General features: G+C 39.0%; 1 protein-coding gene across 1 annotated transcript in view; it reads right to left on the bottom strand.

Annotated features, from left to right (window-relative positions):
* DSCAM (DS cell adhesion molecule) overlaps positions 1–23,020 on the bottom strand; it is a 412,072-nt gene that overhangs the window by 178,514 nt on the left and 210,538 nt on the right. Inside the window, exons 5-6 of the mRNA XM_075034798.1 lie at positions 7,745–7,891; positions 1,906–2,184 (exon numbers count right to left, since the gene is read on the bottom strand). Of these exons, the coding sequence (XP_074890899.1) occupies positions 1,906–2,184; positions 7,745–7,891 (426 nt within the window). The remainder of the gene's footprint in view (positions 1–1,905; positions 2,185–7,744; positions 7,892–23,020) is intronic.

Raw genomic sequence — 23,020 nt, 5'->3', positions numbered from 1 at the left:
CACGTTAGTTCAGTGTAGACCTTTCAACCGGTGCATTAGGTACAGTCCTGAAGCTCATCTTCTGGTTTAATTTCTTGTGAAAGGAACCCTGTTTACACATTCCAAAACCACTCCCTGATGTGAACAAGTGCAGTAAATGCCAACAACCAGGAGATTAGCTTTTAAGGGTGGAAGATCCACGCTAAAATGTTAACATAGGTACACTCACAAGTATCCATCAGATCTGTCCACATGGAACTGTTTTTGTGTTGGGGCTCACTAGATTTTCTGTTTCAACATTGGAGGACTACAATATTTTCAATCAGCCTTAAGAAACAGTGGGACATAGGTAATGAAAATTTTATATTGTAAAAAAAGGATAAACAGTGTTGAAGAAACGTCATAAACATAAATGCAAGGAAAACAATCTTTATCCTGCCACCTAACAGTTATCGGCATTACTGAATGCAGATCTCATCTCATGCTTTGTATCTATTGGTTTGACTTCCTTATAAAGATAAGGGACTATTATCACCATTGATATCATCTCTGAAACTGAATATATTTGATCCTACTTATTTTTTTACCAGCTTGCATATATCCATACACACATATGTATACACATGCTTATACATGAAAATTTCTTCAGCTAACTCATTCACTTTACTGAACATTTTATAACACACAGGTTAGCGTATATAACACACATAGATTCAGCGGCCCATTGGGAGCAGAGGCCTGGAAAAAACTACACAGATCAGTGGCCTCAGTCATTCTGGATCACAGACACGTATGTAACAGACCTTTCCTCTACAATGGTCCTGAACAACAGTTAATCTGTGCTTATATGCATATTACTAGTCACTGAATATCTCTATATTTCCTATTTCCTATCAAAATGACCACAATGGCTCAAAACTGTCAATGACACATTGAACAAAATAGACACACTCAAGTGCACCACCAGCATCTCAGAGCCATGATGGTGCAAGAAAGTGAACCACATCCTCCATTGAAGAGGAGGGTAAAACTCCTTTTCCCAACTGTTGCCTCCCGCCAATCTGATCCAGAAGAATCTACTGGCTGTTTGACAGGGCTGAGTAAGTAAAATGTATCACCAGGCACAGGGGATACTTTTGGTATCACTAGCAATACCATTACATCATGTCTCTGGAAGTTTTGACTTTGTATCATACAAGGCAGACTGAATTCAACTAATTTTTATGAATACATTTAGAAGCAAATCTCCTCCATTATAATTCACGAATTACTGATCTTTGATCTCGGTTTTATTTTGCCCAAATACATTATGTGTAATTATTTGTGAAGACATTTTTATGGCCTGAACTGTTCACAAACTTCTCCCTTTTCAGTTTGCTAGTCATGCTGTATAGGTGGAAACGTTAGTTCACAAAGCATTATTTCTATTCCAGGAAATGATTTTTTTTTAACAATAGAAGAATAACACTTTTCCAGTGCAGTGCTTCTGAGTAATAATTATCTTTGTAGAATTTGTGAAACATTCAGAATATTCACACATGAATACTCAACTGAGGGGAGGTATGAGTATTCAATATTACCGAACAGCATGAGTCATGGCAATGAGAGTTTGGCAGCTTTATTCATGAGAACATTTGCAATTTCTTTTTAAGCATCCAATTCAAGCTTCTAAATTACATATCCTCCATGTGATAAATTATATAGCTACATTAGAAATTGCATCTATTTGCACTTCTGATCGCTCAATTGTCTAACTAACGCATCTCCACAGAGCCTACTTTCTGTTGTTCCACAACTTTGAGAAGTTTAAGCATTACTAAGATAAAGTAACAAAACAGAAGGTACAGCGAGATATGGCAACATCTTCCCTGATGCAAACACCCAAGTAAGAAGTGGCCTGAGATCTTCACTCAGTGCAGGACTTACGTTTTACATACAGTCGTCCTATCATCTCAGCAGTCCCATAGTTGTTCCACACCTCGCAGACATAGTTGCCTGAGTCTGAGGGGCGCGTGTTCTCGATCAGCAGACCTGTAACTGTCTGCCGAAACCTGCTGTCAGGCTCCCAGGGAACGTTGTCCTTCAGCCAACGATACTTTGGTGCGGGGTGCCCTGATGCTTTGCAAGGCAGCTCCACTCGCTGTCCTGCCATGGCTTTACGGTGGTCAAACCCATCTAGAATAGATGGAGCTGAATTCGCTGGATCTGAAAGAACAAACAGCAGTTTTCAATGGAAGCATTAAAATTCTTTCATTCACTAAGCAATGTGCCAATATTTTTTCTCCTGCATTTTTTGACTCACTAGCCCAGTGTTTTATGTACTACAATTTGCTACTGCGACCCAGCCATCAGTCTGTAATATCTCAGTAGTGGTGGCTGGGATCCAGCAGCATGTACTACTGAAGCATCTCATGGTTACTTGGAAATCCTCTCACTGGATTTTTTCCAGGTGGCAACCATTTCTCTGGTCATCCTTCATGTGCCCTATCAGAGGAATGGAGAGCCAGAAATGTGTTGCCTTAACAATTATTACTGTTATGCCTGCACTACTTTGCTAGAATGAAGCCAACAGATTCTCCATGCTTCTTGGTGGTCTGAAGGCTTTGAATTGAAGAAGCAATCTATGCAAGTGTCAGGAAAGAAAACGGCAAAGACACAGGAATTTCCATCTGCAGTCTAACTGACAGACAAGCCTTTTCTTCCTCTCTGGAAAAAGAACTTAATGTGACAAGACCAACTTACAGCTTAATACTCCAACTTTTTGTGCTCAGCTTACTGAGAAAAGCAGCTCTCAGACCAACACACTTGGGTAGCACCTGATATATATTTACGTATCTCACAGAAGTCTAGCAAGGTGCCTTCACCAGAGGTGCAAGTACTCCACCAGAAATACTACTCTGTGATTCTGGCTTTTGAAGTTTGAAAACTTTTGCAGGAAGAGGCTGACGTGGTTTACAGTTTTGTGCAGCATGCAGCATGATGGAAGCCCATCCTGGAGCTACTGCAACAGAAATACTGGACAATAAATCAACAAATATTCATCTAAGTATTTTCGTATCACATGCACCCACTTTTCTAGGACTTCTGTCTCACAAAGAAACCACATGCTGATCAACTGCTTTTACTCCTATCTGACACACCGATCTCTTTTTGAGTATATCTACATCATAGTTGCCTGGGTGTAGGTGTGATTGCAATCATTTTGACATTTTCAAGTGGTCTTTGACTTAGCTAGCTCTGCTACTGCTCACAGGGCAGCTGCAGCAGGTTCCTGTTAGGAGCTGGAGAGATTACAGAAGCAGTTCATGCTGAATTTAAGCTACTCAAGCAATAGTGTAATCAGTACCTGAGCTAGCTAGTTTAAAACTAGCTTAGATATATCTTCATGAACTGCAGCCACACTTGGGAGAGTATGCTTGAGAGCAAATACCTAGAGGCACTATGTAAGTTATACTATCAATCCAGAAACTAAAATTGTGATGGTAAACAAATGGGCTGAGTAAGTTTTCTGTGAATATTGAGATAAAACCCTAAATGCCAAGTTCAGTGAAAGACAACCACAGGGGTTTTGCTGCTCTCTAGATGCCAGCAAAAAGTTGAGCCACTGAAGGCAAAACCACATTCAGTTTAGAGCAACTTACTGTGTGTCTCATTAGAAACATGTCAGCCAGTAGTTAAACAAATGATTTTGCATGCATCAGTAGCCTCAAGGTCCATATTTGGCATCAAGAAGGGTTATATTTTTGAGCTTGCCATGCTGTTTATGTCTGGCTTAGTGAAAGCACAATCTGCCAGGATGCTATTGGGAAGGCCAATGTCAATTTGACTAATTGATTAGCCAGTTCTTTTCTCGCCTTTTGGGTCATGAGGCTTCTATGTTTTCAGTGCATAGATTCTTTTGTGCAGCCTGAGGAATTAAATCAGTAAAAACGTAAGCACACAAGAAATTACAGCTCCTGCTCTTAGGAAGGTCGCATCTACACGAAATCAATTTTTTCAATTGAAAGTAATAAATAATAAAAAAATAGAACTGACTTATAAAGGTATTGTCTGCGCATTTCTACTCAAAACTCACAGTAGCTTCATATCTTCTCCATACACTTTTAACTTCAAAAGACTTTGTGAAGGATATATGTGGTCCCATTTGCAAGCCTTTAAGTAGAAAAACACAAAGTACCGCATGGACTTCAAAGCAGGATGGGGGCCACCAGGGGAGGAATTAAAGTAATGGTAAGGAAAAGTTGGGGCTAGTAAGTATCACACTCTGACAGCCTCCTAGTTTGCAGCAGAGAACCACACATGCTTTGACGCTGGGCCCAGGCAAAGTGCGAAACCACCTCGGACAACAAGCTGATGGTGACAGCAAAGCAGCTGCTGCCCGCCTGCCCCCGTGCCTAGGCAGAAGCCTGGGAAGGCAGGTGGGCTGCCCCCAGGAGCTGGGGGCTACGGCAGCAGATGCCACGGGAGGCAGAGCCCCCTTCTGCAGCTACCGTTTCTCACCCTTCAAGAACAGCACACCAGTCCCTTGGTCCTCCATGCCAGGTTCACTTCTCTTCACTTTTTCCCTTCTCAAACTGAGCCTTAGCAGGAGGAGGCCAGGCTGGAGTCCCATCCATGGAACAGCTAAACTGGGATTTGCCTATGTACTTGAGAAGCCTTGAGTTGGTTCTTGTAGAGGAGGTACTTCAAATATATTCAGGGATACACAAAAAATTATTCCAGTGGCCTGCTTTCTTGCACTCTGTACCTATATATTTAAATGGATGGTAGAAACATCTCTTTGGGATGTCCCTGGAAGAGACTGTTATCTCCTACATTGCATATATTCCAGTTAAGGAAAAAAAAAAAAAAAAAAGAAGAAGAAAAAAAAGACAAGAAAAAAGCACAAAAGAAATCCCAAGGTTCATTTGCAATCACCTGCAATGAGGCAAATAGCAAAGTAACATAACCCAATTCCAATATGTGGTATGTACTCTTTTGAATTATTATTTTACTATGCTTTAACAGTCAGCTGCAAATGACTTCTAGCAAGGACAACAGCAGAAAAACTGAGGCAAAATACTGTTCTAAAATATTCTACTTCGGATTTTCTTTGAAGGACAGAGCAAGAAACTCATTACTTTTTCAAAATCATAAGGATTTTTTGGAGGGTGAGGGTTAAAAAATGGTAAAGATTTTGGGAGCTGGGATTCATGGCTGGACAAAATTATTTTTGGAAAAACATGCTATAATGGGCATTAGAGGAATATTCTGTAGCATGTTAATGGCCTTGGTTTTAATTTTATTTAGAAAGGCCACATGATTTCAAGGAGATATTCTTACTCCAAATGAAATTTGGAACTTTGCTTTGTTCATAGGCATACTACTTATTCACATGTGTATTTGCTATTATATGCACATTACCTTTCTCACTCTTTCAAACAATAACAAAGCTTAACTTGTATTAAAAATGTGGTCAAGAGACTATGATCAATACTGACCACAAACTATTTCATTCCCAAATAAGCAGAGAATATTTATGGATGTAAAAGGCAGGCAAAAATGTAGGTCTCATGCAAGCAGACCATTCACAACTATGTTCATGGATTGTCTGATCTCCATTCTTAAAGGACTCACTATTTCAAAATATAAATTCCAGTAAAGGAAAAACAAAACCTGTTAGAGAAATATTAAGAGAGAAACTCTTGCCCACAATTGCTGCACTTGTTCAGTAGACTAACAGGACTGGAAATCAGACCCCACTATAGATCTGATAAAGAAAATTAACCCCATTGAATTAAAAAAAGCCAGGTCTTGCACAGAAGTAAAATTTCCTGGTTTTATTTGGTCTGTGGAGGAGAATAGAAAAGGGAACTCCAGACACAGCACATCTTTTAGGGTGATTGTCCTGAATTACAAAGAAGACAGAGCTTTCATTTTTCCCCTTTTGTTCAGTGAAGTAACTAGAAATTTTCCCGTGGTAACCAAGATACAAGCCTGATTTTATTTATGTTACCACTGGCTCAGCCTTAGCATGATTTCATACGGAAGCAGACCATATTATGGAGCCAGCTAGAAGGATAGGACCCTGCCTATCCTTATAAGACCAAAGCAGGCAGATTATTGTGCAGGAAAACTACTTCTTCATGTGGCTGGAAAAAGCAGAGGCAAGAGTTTTTCCCACAGGAGACACATATCAAAGGAAGAAACTCCTGCATCTGACTGGTAAGTGATTCTAACCTGAACAATCACACTATTTTTTTATCATTAGTATATTTAAGTACTGACTTGTGTGTTCAGAGGGCTCCAGAATCCTTTCAGCAATGACCATTGTGGAGGAGGGCAGTAAGTATGTTACTAATGGAAAACCCTGTGCCCACCTCTGTCTCCCTTAGTTAGGGCTCTCGAACAGAGGGTGGAGAGCTGAGACCTAATCACTAGATTATTTTTTTTTCTGACAAAAAGACCAAAAGACAAGAGGACAAGGTCAAAAGGACAATGACCCCACTGACTGTTAGATTGTGAAGGTCACCATACCCTGACTGATCTTTAGGGCAACTTAGTAACAGTGAAAAGGAGAAAAAGCTCTGTGGGGCTTTCAGTGGGATGGTGGGCATGTCTTCTGTATGGGAAGGATACAGTGAGACAGAAGAGAGATACAGTCCTAGCTAACTCTATAGATGTGGGAATACAGTTGCAGATTTGTTCACGTGCAAACAGAGGGTACAGTTACAGGCAACCAGAAAATGAGGGAGAAGAAGAGAAGGTGGAGAAGAGCTAATCCTATACAGAGATGTTTGAGAGCAAGTTCCAAACCCACACCTGGGGTCAGCTCCTCCTTCTCACCTCACCCACAACTGGCACCTCCTCTCACTGAGACAAAATGGGGAGAAGGTGGGATTGGAGCAGCACCATACCGACAGCCCTAAGTATTTAGTGTGTGTGTGTGTGTGGGGGGGAACTCAACAGTCCATCACAATAATTAGGAGGTGATTTATGATTACAAGGAAAAGTTAAAATAAGCCCAATACTTTCTCATTTTCCTACCTGCTGCATAAGGCCATTTGCCCTGGGACTCTTATCTCTACCCACGGACAGAACCAGCTAACCCTCCTGTCTACCTGCAGCACCCTGGGTGGACTAGGAGAGGTCATGTACCCCTTCTGGCTGGAGATCCCTCCTGAAAGCAGGGAAACACACTGTTTTCCCCAGGGAAGGAGTGTGATGAATGAAAAGGAAGGCTGAAATGCACCTGAGCTAACCTGAGACTCCTGCAGTGGAAATATCTACAGCTGAGCTAAATGTCCTGAGCTCCTGCTATGGTTAACAGAGAAAGAGGCACCATGGGGCAATTCATCTCACTTCAAAGTGGGCAGCTGAAATAGGTCAGATACACTACCCCTAAAAGTGTTCCTCTCCTTTGGTTACAAAGGGAAGTTAAGGTGACTAGATACTTTCACTGTGCAAGTCTACTTTTAATGGGATGAATCCCATCCATAGTCCTTTTACAAAGTTCTCTAAACCTACTAAAAATCACTGTACTAAATGCCAGTGCTCCTTACAGGCTCTCTGGAAATATCTAATAGGAGGTGAAAAACAGTAAAAGGGATTTTAAAATGGGACATTTTATTTTGCAGCAGCAGCTCACAGCTGACCACTTCTACCTTCCATTTGATAGACAACTTAGTTGTTAGCGCATACGGGCACAAGAACCTGCCTTGCCAGTTTAGCACACTAGAGAGAGGCATATACAGTAGTTATTTTAACATGATATATGAAGGAGTACCTGATACAAAAAGTCTTGCACTGTTGCTTTGTCGTGTTTCTCCAGTGTATCTGTGCCTTGTGATACATCGGTAGTTGTACAGTCCATCTTCATTCTGTACGTCTAAAATATACAAGGCTCCCGTGGATGTGATGAGAAATCTAGGTCCTGAAAGACACAAGAATTTGCAGTGTTTAAAATATCTGCAGGTTCTTGCTGTGTTCTCCTTGCTCACACTGTGGGATGGATGACACAGGCTGGAGGGTTCTGGAGGCTTTTTTGCCAGATTCTAGAAACTGCCAATTATAAGTTTACTAAGTACTCACTGCAAATGCATATAAAGATATTCATTCATGTGCACTTCTTATAAAAAAGATAGGGATCTGTAAGGAAAATGTGAGGAATGAAGGAAAGAAATGCACCATCATCTATATCACAATCAACAAACAATATTCAAGAGGCATCTGAAATATAACACAGGGTGAAGAACCAATGCAGAATTTAATCCAGTTTAATTCAATACTGTAGAGTGATATGATGGCAATTGACCAGCAGAGCTGTACGTGTAGAAAGGCAGTCTGGGACAGCATGCATAATTAAACAATATTAGCCAAAAATGGCATCTGTTGTCCAGCTACACCAGAAAACTGCGAAAAAAAAGATCGTAAAAAGTAAAACTAAAGGCATCAGTGAAAGCAAGAGAAACTCACAAAAGGAGGAAGTTTTTACCCCAAGAATATGGGACATATTTGCTAAAGAATTCCAGCCATAAGACCCACGTACTGCACAGCCCCGCTCAACAGCCTGCTGCAGGTGTGATGGGAAAACACGGACAGCAAAACCAGCCTTGCTGATGTTGCCTCCACCGCTGACCCCAGTGAGGCTGTACATACCTGTGCTAGCTGCAAGCTAGACAGGACAAGTGTCAGGAACAGTCCCACCCCACCCTGTCCGTGTTTCACGTGGGTTAACGCACCCCAGGGCTCAGTAGGACAGGCTGAGCTCCCTGCAGTTCAGTCCTTCCACGGCCAAGCTACTGGCAGAAGATGAGTTAATACATTATCTGATCTGCTGTGGACTTTTTTTTTTAATAATATTGCAGTCTGTGATTAGAGAAGCACAATATAAACAGGTAGACAGACTCTGTGTCTAAAAGAAGGGCTTAAATAAATAGCACAGGATGTGTTATTTAATACCCAAAGATATATTTTTTTTTAAAATTCTACAGAGAAAGCTTTATTTCAGGAAGAAAATTAAGTCTTGCAAAGTGACTGCCCTCTAAACCTGAACAAGACTGACATGTTCATGGTCACCATTTCTTCCAGTGTTCATTCAAATTGAAAATAATATAGTTGAAATTCTCTTCAAATATGTATTTTTTATTATTAACTCTAGAATATGTGGAAAACATCATGGTATGTATGTACACATGTGCAATTTTGATCATTTGACACCTGCACAAATGCCTCTGTTCTGTTTTAACTGCATGTTCTAAAAGCAAGGACACAAATAACTAACATCTACATGGAACATGTTTACTCTAAAGCTTTTCCCATATTACAATAAATGGAAGTAATGTCGTTAGAATGCATTGCAAACTTGGGCCTCACCTGGTCACTCTTTCCATTTAAAAAATACTGCAGTCTAAGCTATGCATGCTTTTCTAAAACTTTATGCTGGAGAAAATGTTAATATCTTTTCTTTCTTTTTTGTCTGCTATTTTTTCTCTAGTAGCTGGTAGCTCTTACAATACACATACCCCTACCTATGTATTATAAAACATTCCTGGCTCCAAAATTACGGGAGAGAATACACAAAGATGAAAGCCATCATGAACTAATATTCAGTAACAGGCAGTAAAAAGTATTTCCTTTTCTTCAGAGCTCTATTTGAGCAATGACTTTTTAATAATTAAGTGTAGTCAGGGTGCTTGCTCACAAATGCATCAGTGGGAAAGCAATCCAGCAGAGAAAAGACAGAAAGGAAAAGGTATCATTACAAAGGGCAATCTCCTTTAAACCACAATCTGAAAGAAATGGAAAAAAAATAATTCTAACAACCATTTAATGTCATGGGACAGGACTGACCCTTAGAGCAGAGAATATTGAATAAAGCAAGAGAAGCCTACCTCTCTCATCCTTGTATGCATACTGTATTATAAAATAATCACACTGGTGACTTGTCTTGGCTGGCCCTGTTCTCCTGAAGGTCAAGGCACAAGCATGGAAGCAGTTAGGTCACAACTTTGGAAAAGCATAAACCACACTGCGCATACCCTTCTGAAGTACCTTGTTTGTTCAAATAACATGTGCCATTACTAAGAAGTATATTAACAAAATAAATCCCTGGAGTGGAGGCATAGAAGGTGTTGAGCTACTTGCCTGCTACTGAAGGAGAAGAGCTGGGCAAGGGAAGGTCTGAAGGAGGAGGGAGGACTGGATGGCAAGAGTACTCTCCTCAGCCATGAGCAACACTATATTCCAGCTGAGGGAGGTTTAGAGGCTAGGGAGGTTCCTTCTTATCCAGAGGCCATATTGACTTCATATGCCTCTGGAAATTTAATTGCTTGCATACAGAAGGCTTGTGTTTCAACACAAATTACTTTTAAACAAATGTAGTGTTGAGAGTAGCAGGAAAAGCACCTGAATACGTAATATTTCAGTTTCACAGCCAGGTGTCTGAAATATGGCATTGAAATGGTTACACAAGAAAAGAAAAGCTATCTTGCATCTTGTATTTTAAGACATTAGTTATAATGTTTGGAGGAAATTATATAGACAGTTAATAACAGTAAGTTAAACCAATAAAATATGCTTCTCAATTACTAATAAGTTATTTGCTAGTCACAAAATAGCTTGGCTTGACCAAACATGCTAATAAGGTTTTCTACATATACCAGACAGCTAACAGCTACCTACTAGCAACCAGAAAGCATAGTCTGCAAGTGTGCAGGCAATCACCTAGTGAACCCCCTTAACAATCACAGGATTGTCCTTTACCTGCTGTCAGTCATACAGTCCAGCTCCAAAGCCACAACAAAGAAAATCCTACTGCCACTTAGGGATGCAGGCTCATAATGATTCATATGAAGAAGTGCTTCCCGTTGGTCAGAGAATACTTTTTTTTTTTTTTTTTTTGGTTGATCCTCACACTGTAACTCCTAGGTATAACGTAATGTCGTATGTTGAGTATTTCTTCCTTTCACAGTCCCCAGTTACTCAGACATAAACATTTGTGCCATTCTACCCTATCTCCTCATCACATAGGTACTCAGCATCTGTACCTTTTAACAAGATTTACCTTTACCCCTAATTCTAGGTTAGAAGGATATTTAGAATTTTGGTGTGAAAACCATGGGCTGTTTGACTTCTGTGTCACATGCAGATAGATGCAGCACTACTGAAATATCCATAAAGAAAATCTACCTTTGCCAATAAATATGTTATAAGGATTACAGGTAATTAAAGGACAGTTGTCTCCCTTAGTCTGTAGGCAGCTCAAAATGACAGCTTCAGGAGATGGGAATCACATTTAAGGACTTTACTTGGGGTTAATGGTGGGTACAGCAAAGGTAGTCTCTTCTTGCTTCTGTTTCCAGCTATGTGAGCATTAGCCAGCTCTGTACTTTAGACAGCACAGCCAGTTCAGACGTGTGCTTGCCCACAGCAATGCCACTCGGCTGGCAGGGCTGCCAGGCTGCTGAACCAGCACTGCGTATACTGTGCAGACGTGTCCTCTACAGCCCAATCAAGGCTTAGATCAGACTTTTCAAGCTGGTATGTAACCCCATTACCAAACTATATAGGGGTAGATGTTGGTGGAGACACTGCTCAGCTGTCACATCACAGGATGAGGACCACATAAAAAGGTGCTAATGGGATGGTTGTGACCATTTTGGTCCCTCCAGTAAATCTGCACATGGTATGCATTTGTGTCAAGCAAGTGGAACCTAAACAGCTGAAAGGTAGAAATGTGCTCCTGGTACAATGGCTTCACGTAGCTTGCTTTTTCTGGGATCCAGTTTCACCTTTGCTAAATATACATAATTCCTTTTCTACAAAGAGTCACACTGTTGGAGGTGACTAGCATGCACAAGTTTAAGTTCATACAAATGTGTTCAAAGTTTAAAAATTGATTCCTTTCTCTATGCTTTTCTAAAGCTCTCACTATTTTCAGACCCTCTGCACAATTTTGAGATATGGTCTGCACAGGCCATCATTAACAATTAAATTTGTCTCTCTTCTTAGGATAAACATGAAGCAACTGTCACAGAAATTAAGTTAGAAGATTAAATTCAGAGCTTTCCTTAAAGCTGCTGAAAGTTCACTTCCTCAGTATTTCTACCTTCTACATGTTATTGCTGCTAATACTCGCTCTGGAATCGAAACTGGGGAAACATGGAGTGACTACTGCCAGGCTGAATAATATGTATAGATTTGTGGGCTATTTCCAGATCCCATAGTAGTGACATATTTGCAAGTGAAGCCTTCCCTCCTCAGTCCTGGAAGTCGTTTTTTTCAGATGCAGTTGTACGTCTGGGTCAATGAGAGTGGGTACACTTATTAAAAGCCTGCCACTTAATAAAAGAGGTTTGTGAAAGCTGTGCAAAGCCAAGAAATTGTTCAGTGTTATCTTGCTATATTTTCTGGAGAAGTTATGAACATACTTGAGCTATCTAACACTGCTTAGATCATCTTCCTGTTGGAAATTACTCAGGCAATCGTATAATAAAACCTTCACTTAAAGCATTATCTAGAGATTTTTGCCTCACCCTCTTTAAAGATAACTAAAAGTAAATAGTTATTGCCACATATCAGATGTTATCCCACAGTGTACATTTCTCACCAACACACATTGTGTGTAATTGCAGGGCTAAAGCTTTTCCTTTTCCTCTCTTCTTCTTAATAGATTTTGCATACTTATGTAATGCTTTAATAACCAACCCCTCCTTCTACTGTAAAAATGCGAGACAGAAAAGATGACAGAAAAATAAGAGGGGAAATGCATGTAATTTCTGTCATCTTCTAAACGGAGAGCATTTTCATTAAAACCGACAGGCTGTCAGCTGTGACAAAGCCTAAGTGTTGAGTGTTCTGCCTTCTGTACTTCAAAAAGTGTTTAGAAATGCACCAGGATGGGGATCGACAAGCTCTTATTGCCCTGTTGATCTAGAGGAGTGCTTTCTTCTTGAGGCGCATTTAATTTAATCGCTCTTGCTTTGCTGTAACAAAGTCTAATTTTTTTGACTCACCTACTTAATATGCCAAATAAGGATTTTTTTTTAAATGGAACATCCTTTCAGATAAACTGAAGCTTTTTATTTGTTTGGCTGTTTGCAGGCTTCAAGGGAGGAAGGCAAAGAAGCCTCCTTCACAACAATTAAAAAGAACACTGTCAAAATATAGCTCATAATTCCCATTTATTATTCCTCCTCAGTAGTGTTTGTATTAATGCCTTGAAAACTTGATTATTATAATTTCAGCATCTGATTTTCAGAGACATTGAAAGCTTACATCTTTTTTTTTTTGCTTTCAGTGCTTAGTGCCTTTGAAAACCTGGTCCAATATCTGTAGTATGAGTTTCATTCAAAGAGTTCAAAGGATGTTAGGAACCCTTACTACCTTTTGCCTTGGTGAGGTGGGCAAGCATAGTAACATATTACTATTTAAAATTTAAATGTTTTACAGAGAAGCCTACTGAGTGGATCGATGTACACAAGTCAGTAGAAAAACGGGGAATGGAACCCATAATTCTTTCTCCAACATCCCATCTGTCATTAATACATAACTTTGCCTCATTGCGAGACTGAAAAAAACCTATATAGATCCAAGGACTAGACAGACCATTAGAGTCATTTATTCTCACCTTTCATGCTTTACCCATTAACTCCTGCACAAAGTCTGTACCTGGAAGTTAAGCTATAGCTTTTTTAAAAAGACATTAGTCATGATTAAAGATTTCTTGTAAGCGGAGAGCAGGTGATACCCCTGGGTAAATTATTTGAATGGTTAATTATTCTCACTTTTGAAAGTTAGTGTATTGTTTGTGGTCTATCTGGCTTTGACCCCAGCTATCAGATCTTACTCTGCCTTCATTAAAGATTTCCTCTGCAGTCAGAAATCTTCTGCCCTTTTAAGTACTTACAGAACATGAGGAAATTGCCTCTTAAACCATCTTTCTCCTTAATTAGTTATACAGATTGAACTTCCTAAATCATTTACTATGAATTATTCATGTCTTGAAATATTTCTGTAGTTCTTGCCCAACACCTTAACAACTTTTTGAAGTTCTTTTTCAAGTTTGGATCATGCACATAAGTTCAGTAATGGTTCTGGTAACAGTGAATGCAAAAAGTCACCACTCCTCTATACAAATTTCCCTTCCACTTAGGCGTCCAGGAATTATAGTAGTCCTCTTACCAGTGCTAACTTGCTTCAGTTATTCACTGAAAATTGTGATCTCCTTTTTAGAGTCATGGACTTAGAGAACAGATTTCCCCCATTCTGTAGATGCAACCTATTGTCTGTGTGTCTTGACACTACAATTGGCTGTATGAAAAACTACATGTTCAAATCAGAATTCTTTACCACAGAATCCAATCTCCCTACACAACTCACCAAGCCATACCATCATTTGCCATTACACCAATGTTTGAACAGTTTGCATACTTTATCAACATGTCTTTCCTTAACTAAATTGCATTCATGAACTGAAACTTCAAATTTCTGTCTTCATTTGAGATACTACCAAACCACTTGATTTGAAGATACATATTTCAAGGTAGTAAGACCCTGAAGAGAACAAACAGGGAAGAGGGGGAGGAAACTGGGTTGTACCTAGGCTTGGCCAACCTGAGCTAAGGGCCCCAAATTCCATGACATTTTACAAACACACCCCTCATTTACTATCTGCTGACTAGTGCCCTAAATAACCTAGTGGCTTCATTAAAGTTGAGCTGCATTAGCAAATCATGTGTTCATTTCTCTAAGTGAGAAGAGGTCACATTAACAATTATGAAATTGCTCTTATGTAAGGTTTTTAATACTTTCCATTAGACTGTATAATATCAGAGATTAAAATAAACTTTTACAGGTCTGAGTAATAAGTTAAAATAATTCTGTTTAGGTTTCCTATGTGAAATTGTTCTCATGTATAATTCATAAGAAAATGTGAACACTTTCCTGTTGAATTAGTGTATAATAATCTTGTATGAAAATGAGAATATTTTAAAGCTGTAACATTAATTATTCTTTTATCATGCCCTTTTCCCCCAGCATGCTTGTAGTCTTTAAATAGGAGTGATGTTATCCTCAAGATGGTTTAAAAAAATCATATTTGATTTTCACTTTGTTGGAAACACATCTAACGGCATTATGTTATTGCAGTCTAAATTGGGTTGATAGAAATTAAGAGAACAGATGGCTGTTCTAGTTGTGTGCCAAATGATAATATAGAACAAATAAACTTTTATCAGCTGTACTTGTCACCTCCGTTGGATAGAACTGCTTCTGCTAAGCAAGTTTCCAGCGTGACCTGTGCACACAAGGGGAGAAACATCCCCACAGAGCCAAAGTAGAGAGTAACCTATAACTCAGTTTTATAGCACCGCTACAACATCATTCTCAAAGCAAAACAATCTGCTGCTCTGGGCATGGAAAATGTGCTAGAAGCAGCCATGCTTAAACTGTGCCCTGAAGTCACAGTCCTGCGAATGCTTTTGATACACAGACCAAAGATTAAATGAGGAAAGAGAGGCGTGTAGGGAAAGAGGGAGGTAAGGATTTCACTTTTCCGAGCACCACTCACACAATGTACTCAGCCTACATGAGACACCTGGGGTGTTGCTCACCGTAGGTGGTGCAGATGGTCAAAACATGACTACGCTCCTCTGAGCAGCACAACCTGCCCCCAGGGATGCAGCCAAGCTCATAGGCCCTGCTAGCAGACCTTACAGAAGATAAAACGGATATTTTTTAGCTCCTCATATTCCCTCAGCTCTGAGGTCTACAAATTGCACCTTTGGAGGTTGTTGCCGACTGCCTCTCTCCCTGTCTGGGACACAACCTGCAGCTGACTTCCAGGAGAACAGGAGCGGGAGGGAAGCCACAGCACTGTCCTACAGCCCAAGGGCAATGAACTTCTTCCTTAATCAATTGCAATGAATTAGCCCTCCCTTGTGTTACCACCTCCACCCTTCAGTGTACCTGGTGAAGAACAAAATACTTATTTGTATTACATGGCCTGGTCTTCATCTCTCATACTTCTGGGGTTTGATAACTGGAGAGGCCACCATGAGTGTGAGTCAGTTTCTGGGAGAAAAATTCAGTAGCAAAGCTTCTCAAGTGCCACCATATTACAATGTTACTCATAAGATATTAAGGACTTTCATCTTCCTGTCTTTTCCTGACACAAGGAAAGAAATTAGCATAAAAGCCATAGCAAGTGGTTATCTGAGGCAAAGGAGGCTGCTGCATTATTTCATCTATTGTTCCAGGCTCCCCAAAGCTCACAGAGATGTATCTCTATCATAAGACTGAGCTTGCAGGTCTGAAGTTTTCTTCAGTTCCACAGCAGCCAGTTTCCCTTCTCTTTCTTTCTTTTTTCTTTTTGTCTTCCCCCCCCCCCCGAATTAAATTTGAAAATTTATAAAACAAGATAAGCAGCCTTACATGAGGTATTTTTCTATTTTATGTAGGCACATAATCTGTTTCCAATTCAATAAAAAAACCCTGAGGTTATCTCTCTGCAAAGAGTTAAGGACATTTATAAACATTTCCAATCCTGTGGCCTGACATGGGTCCTGTTGTAACGTAGATGGATTCTTAACTTTGCAAAATTTACATAGAACTGGTAGCCCAAAACTAAGACAGATTTTTTCTTACACCACCACTCTTTACTGCCCTCACCTCCTCTACCTCAGTCAGGTCCCTCCTCAAGAAACATCTATATGGTGGCAGCTCAGTCTAAATCAGTACACAAGTAAATCTGTCACTGATCAGTCACCCTGCCACTTGGCCGGTGGAGGTCAGAGCTGCTCAAAGTGTGGGAGGTCCAGTTCAACCATCATCACCATCTCTCTAAAATGCCAGGAGAGGAAAGGAGCAAGGCCATGAAATATTTTCCAATTGATCCTTGAAAGTAGAAAAGCTTAAGGAGTAAAAGAGTTAACATAGAATTGCTATTATTTTGGCACCTGTATCTCTAAGGAATATTAGTGACCAACCATGTCTTTCTGCAGCTCTCCAAAGAAAGTGGATTTAGAGAAATCTAGATACTGTGGTGTTTACTTCTCCATTCCAAAGTGGCTTACTGTCTCTTATAACTTGAGATTTTGTCATAGCTATAGTTTCCAAATTTCTCTTAATGTTTTGCATGCAATATTACTAGCTAAAACAACAAACCTGCCTATTTCTTGCATATAGAACCATAAGTTTTATAAAATTGAGAGAGAAAGAAAGAAGAAAAAAGAGAAAAGAAAGAAAAAAGTAAAAAAGAAAGAAAAAGGAAAAAGAAAGGAAAAGAAAAAAGAAAGGAAAAAACACAAAAAAAGAAAGAAAGCAAATAAAGCAAAAAAAAGAGACACAGAAAGAGAAACAGGGGAGGGAGGGAAATGAAGCTCCAGTTTTTGCTTTATAAATTGAGCTGAGAGAGATTATCTGCTGAGTCAATTACAGCTTTACCATAGGAACAAGAGTTGGTACTGTGCTGGGTTCACATTCAGACAGGATGAGACCTGAACACAACGCTCAAAAATCAAATGGGTCCTGAAAGGTGATAGTACTTGTATTCATGGTTTTAGCTGCTTTAAATTCAACTGTAACATGAGTTCATTTGTGTTTCTGTAATCACAGAATAAGGAAAGACACATGAGCATTAGTGCTATTATATGTGCAGTGCTATCATTTTCTGAATAAGTTTGGATACTAGGATAATGACCATTCTGAAAACCAGATTGTTAGACAAAGTACACAAATCAGAACATATTTTATTTCCCCCTCCATGTTTCTGACACTCCAGAAATGTATTTCATGCCAATTGTCCATACCAGTTCCACTATATGACATATGCAGTATTCAAGTTTTATAGAGAAATAAACATGCTCTTTTTTTAAAAAGCATAAAGAGATGCAGGAGCTTTATTTTTATGTACACAGACTAGGTTATGTTAATTGCTACTACTTTATAATTGGATAGTATAAACGTGACTGATCACATAATGTTTATATTTAATTGTTCACCCTCTTAATCTTTTATGAAGATATTAGGCATGAGCAGCTACAGTTCTCTACCCACTGATGTTAACTGTCAGTCCTCCAGGATATTAAATAAAACTGCCATAATCTTTAATACTGCAGTTTTAGATGATTTGAGTCCTTGCACACGTTGCTGTAGAAGCTGCTTTCCTTATTTCAGCTAGAAAGCAAGCAGATAATTTTAAATCACTAGCTAGTTTTAGGGGCTCTGATTAAAGAGGATTCAGCTTTGCCCATGATATATGGAGCTGTCTGGAGGATTAAATTTTATTCTCTCAGGCTTTTGCTGGCGCATCCCAAGTAAATAAATAGCCTGGAGCTGACCAGTGGCTTAGCACAGATAAACTTTTGCTTTACTCTTTACAACATCAAGGAACATAACCCATCTCTCCTTCTATCTACATGTAAATTCAAACACAAGCTTGTTAAGTAAAGGGACAACCTCCATCTCCTCTGGCCTGAACAGCAGTTGGTTTATGTCACCGTCACCAAATGTGCACCTTAATAGTTTATAGGTTTGAAGTCATTGTATATGCAGAATACGTACTGTTATAGACAATATGATCAGAATAAATCACAGCCTTGCATACACAGAATTATAAGTGCCACCAGCAGCAGAATTATTTTGACTAACTGCAAATAATCAATATTATGCTACATTAATTAGAGCAGCTGCAGCTCTGTGGCCCCACAGGTTTAACTACATTTATTCGTAGGTAGCTGTGAAGGTAATGAAGCATCTCAACCTGAAGGAACAGTTTTATGAGAAATTTAGAACAGTACCCACTTCCCTTCATGAAAAAATCTATTCAAAGATTCATAAGACATCTGAGCATTCAGAATTTTTATTTAAGGTATACGCAGTAACTAACAGACAAAGCCTCATATGGTACATTCCAGTATCATATTTTCACCTAATGACATATTTTGAGAGTGTAAAATTAGGAAAACCTAAACAGGTTAATTTGGTTTTAGGGTAATGACTTGGGAAGGAGTTATTATCTTCCTCGCTCAATTTGGAAAGGTAAACCAATGTTCTTGGGCTAAAAAATATTCAAAATATTCACTGTGGGAGGAAGTAGCTCCACTAGGAATTAGAGCTACATTAAATAATTTCCCCTGGAGACGCTTGGCTTCCCCTGGGGACAGAGTCCAGTGTTCAGTGAGTAAATTTAAAGCAAAAAAAAGCAATTAATGGTGTACATTTCTATCTTTTTGAACAAGACAATAGTGTTAAACCTATGGAGTCACTTTTCAAGAGCTCTTTAAAAATAAAATTTTTTTTTAAAATTTCCTGTACCATTAGTTGAATACTACTTTCCAGAGGAAAACTTGCCCTCTGTCATACACACTGATTTCCACTCTGAACATACCTAGTTATGGAATATGATGGGAACCTACTTCTGTCACTGGTTCACCCTTCCACACAACACAGGTGAGGCACAGAGCTCCATTTCATGCATTTTGTGATTTTAACTTCATTCAGCTCTGACTACCGCTCATACACTTACCTTTTTTTTAAAAAATAGTCTCCAGACAAGCTAGTCCCATCTTTTAGGACTCAGTACACATTTTCCTCATAGAAACATACAGAACGTTCATTGGGTTCCTATACAGCACGGCATCAGAACAACCGAAGAAAAGGCAGAGCATGAGGATGACAGTAGTAAGAGCAGAAATGTGTACTGTTCCATACCGTATAATGAAACAAAAGGACTCCTGTGGACCCTGACCCAATGAATTTACCCCATAAAGGAATATTAGAAAAATAGCAACTAAGTATTATACAGGAAAAGTCACACGTATAATCAACTTTGCTGGAAGAAAAAAAAGCACACACTGATTTTAAAATGAAATAACTGCAGGCAATTCCCGAGAATCTGATTGCAGACTGTATTGCATCAGCATACGGGGCTTTAGCATAGTGTGCATGCAGACCTCACTTTTTGTTGGTAACAAAGTTTTATAATTCTTACAACATTTCAACAATCAGAAACACTTTGAATGTGAGTTATGATGTTATAAGTAGATATGGTTGTCACGCTATTTATTTTCTGTGCCTTGTCAAGTTAGGCTCTTTGATGACATCTTTGGCAAACTAACTTTTTAAGAATTAAAAAAGTTCAGTAAGTATAACTTTTCAGCATGAATTAAATTCACAGTGTGATTTATGCTTACCATCAACTCAAGATTAAGGGGTATTTCAATCCAACTTAATTTCAAAGACATATGTGAGATAAAACTAGGAAGAATGTGTAGTTCCAGACCCTCTCATAAACATTACTTTGATTCTGTACTATTACTTTACTTAGACTGGTAGCACAAAGAAAAATATCATTATAAGCACAAGCATCTTTCCTTTAGAATAAATGTAAGTATTTTAGATTTTTTATTGCCTTCTCTGAACTGCTCAGAGAATCATGACTTGGAAGCTTGTCCAGATATTAGGAACATTATGCAAATATGCCCAAATACATTTCTCAGGTAATTTTCATCATTTGCTTATTTTTATTTGATTGGGAAATTGAGGCACAGTAAAGCTAATTGATTTGCCTAATCTTGCATGTTTGTGGCAGATTTGGGAATCCTGTATCCCAGTCCTGGCTTTGAGCATAAAAGCATCCTTTCTTACTCCTCATTTTACATGCTGTGCCTGAAGACCTGCCAGATACTATTCAACCCTTTATGTAGGTACACAAGAAGGACACAGTTTGAATATGTAAAGCTCTGTGTATGAGCTAAATGTTACTACTATTCTACTATTTCAATTGTCGGTGTTCTCAAGCACACTGTAGCCATTTTGTTTGCACTGTTGCTCATTTTGCATGAAGACCTCAGAGTAAACTATTTTAAAAATATAGCCTTTGGCCAGACTGATGTTTCAGGCAAGCCTGTGTTAAACATTCTTCTGCTTTTCCTGAGCTTTTCCTGTACTTAAAGATACAATTAGTTCTACAAATGATGAATAGCATCTATTTTGTTAACCCTCGCAGCTCTGTTTTAGGGTTGCATGGCACCATTTATTAAGCAGTGAGAGTCACTATAATGTGTTTTCTTGTATCTTTTAAATGATGAATGTTAAGAAAACAGAGGCGTTTTAGAACAAACTACTGCAAGCTCATATCCTAAATATTAGACTTTAGGCTGAAAGTCACACAAAGCATTTTTTCTACTTCTAAATCTTATTTTTGAAGAAGCATAGCATTAGATTAAAAACACCCCAACAAAATAAAAATGTTAAAGCAGACAAAGATCAGCATTGCCTGGACCCTAAGCAGTGTTCCTGAGCAGTCATTCTCTCTTTCTGTATTTCCACAGGCCATTAAAGAACATGTTGAGTCACAGAGTGACCTTGCTTGTCAGCATCTTATGACATTAGCACAGATGGCCTTGACCATGCTAATAACATTTATACATGAAGATCTTTACAATTGACATTTCTTGCATTCCCAGAAAATGCAAGCAGCATAAAGTTGCCTAAACAGGACTGACCTGACACAAATGCCTACACATGTACAGCACGTTCAGTCCATCCAAGGTGTGCAGAATCTAAAGTGCGTACTTTGCACTGATGATAGATGCAGTACAACTGTTGTAGCGTACACAATGTAAGTATGTCAGACACATCCATGACCCCTTGCACAACTGTAGATGTAGAACAACAATGGCCAACTGCATGCATGGAATTTGTCTTTAAAGGATTAGCATGTGGGGGTAAAATACACCTTTAAGTAGGGGAGCGTTATAATACCTGTGAAGCATATATGTGAGTCTCATTTAAGCCACCAGAACATGGCTTAAAAGGGATTTTAAATCATGTACCAGTGGTCTGTTGTTCTTACTTGTGCATGACAGTTGCCTGAAAAGAGGCGTGACTCTCTATACACAGTGCTTTAAATGCATAAAGTCTAAAAGTACTCTTTTTTGGACAAATGCATCTAAAGTAAGGATATTGACCCAATTTGCTTCAATGTACTTCTTTTTCCTGAGAAAACACAGTGCAGTTTTGGGGACTTCACACTTTACGTGAGCATTCAAAAAATGCTAGTGTCACATAAGAACATTTAAAAATAATTATCCCTATTTTTCAAAACTAGGCAGCAAAAAAGTAATGAAGAAAAAGTTCTGAACTAAAACTGTTTTTCTCCTCTTTCCTTATATTCAATTTTAATCTGAGTATACTCTTTCATGCAGCCAATGGCTTAGGGATGTGAACAGTCGTAAATGAATCTTACAAAAAGAAAATTAATGTAGCAAAATCTGACAGCTGTATGGCATTTATTCTAAGCAAATTCTGCATTGGTTCATTCTCTTGAGCAACTGTTATTTGGGTCAACATTATTGCTTTCATAGTTCACAGTCTTCATCTCCCAGGAGAAAGCCATTTTTTCTTCACTCCAATCCTCTTAGGCAGAGCCCCAAGAGTTTGTGTCGCTGACCCTAGGATTTGCATTCTACACCATGTCCACAGTTGAGACACAGTATCTCCCTCCCTAGAGCATTTTCATTGAAAAGGTGGAACATATATGCAATCCCTGTAAATTGAGCTTTGTTGACTTTACGTTCTTTCTGGAGCAAAGGGAGCATTGTGCAAAGCATAGCACATTGCAGAGCAAAGAACACAGAAGATAGGAGAAAAATTAAATAAATAATATCCAAAAGATCCAAAAGTCAATATACTGTGTTTCATTTCTTTTTCTTTCTGACAGTAGCATTGGCCCCAGAGTCTAGTAAGGAGCTGTTCAATAATAACGATCTAAGGCTGGTCTTCAATAGAGACTCAACAGCTGACAGCTCTTCTGTTCAAATTGACAAGAGCACAAAGAAAGGCTTGAATAATTAATTGTAAATAGTTGGATGTGATCTGATTGTGTGACCAACCTATTACATTGACTTGCTTTGACCTAATCTTTCAAAATGAGATATTAAAGCTGAAACTCTTCTACACTTTTTTTCCTATTACCTGGCTAGCTCTTCTTCTGTGGCATAGTCTGCAGAGTAAAGCCATGAGTTGATGGGTGCCAAAGGAGAGACCTGATTTCACT

This window comes from Buteo buteo, chromosome 8, assembly GCF_964188355.1.
Source record: "Buteo buteo chromosome 8, bButBut1.hap1.1, whole genome shotgun sequence".
In the NCBI taxonomy this organism is placed as follows: domain Eukaryota; kingdom Metazoa; phylum Chordata; class Aves; order Accipitriformes; family Accipitridae; genus Buteo; species Buteo buteo.
Note: the sequence above shows the minus strand (reverse complement) of the source record. Positions and strands in the feature narration are given on the sequence as shown.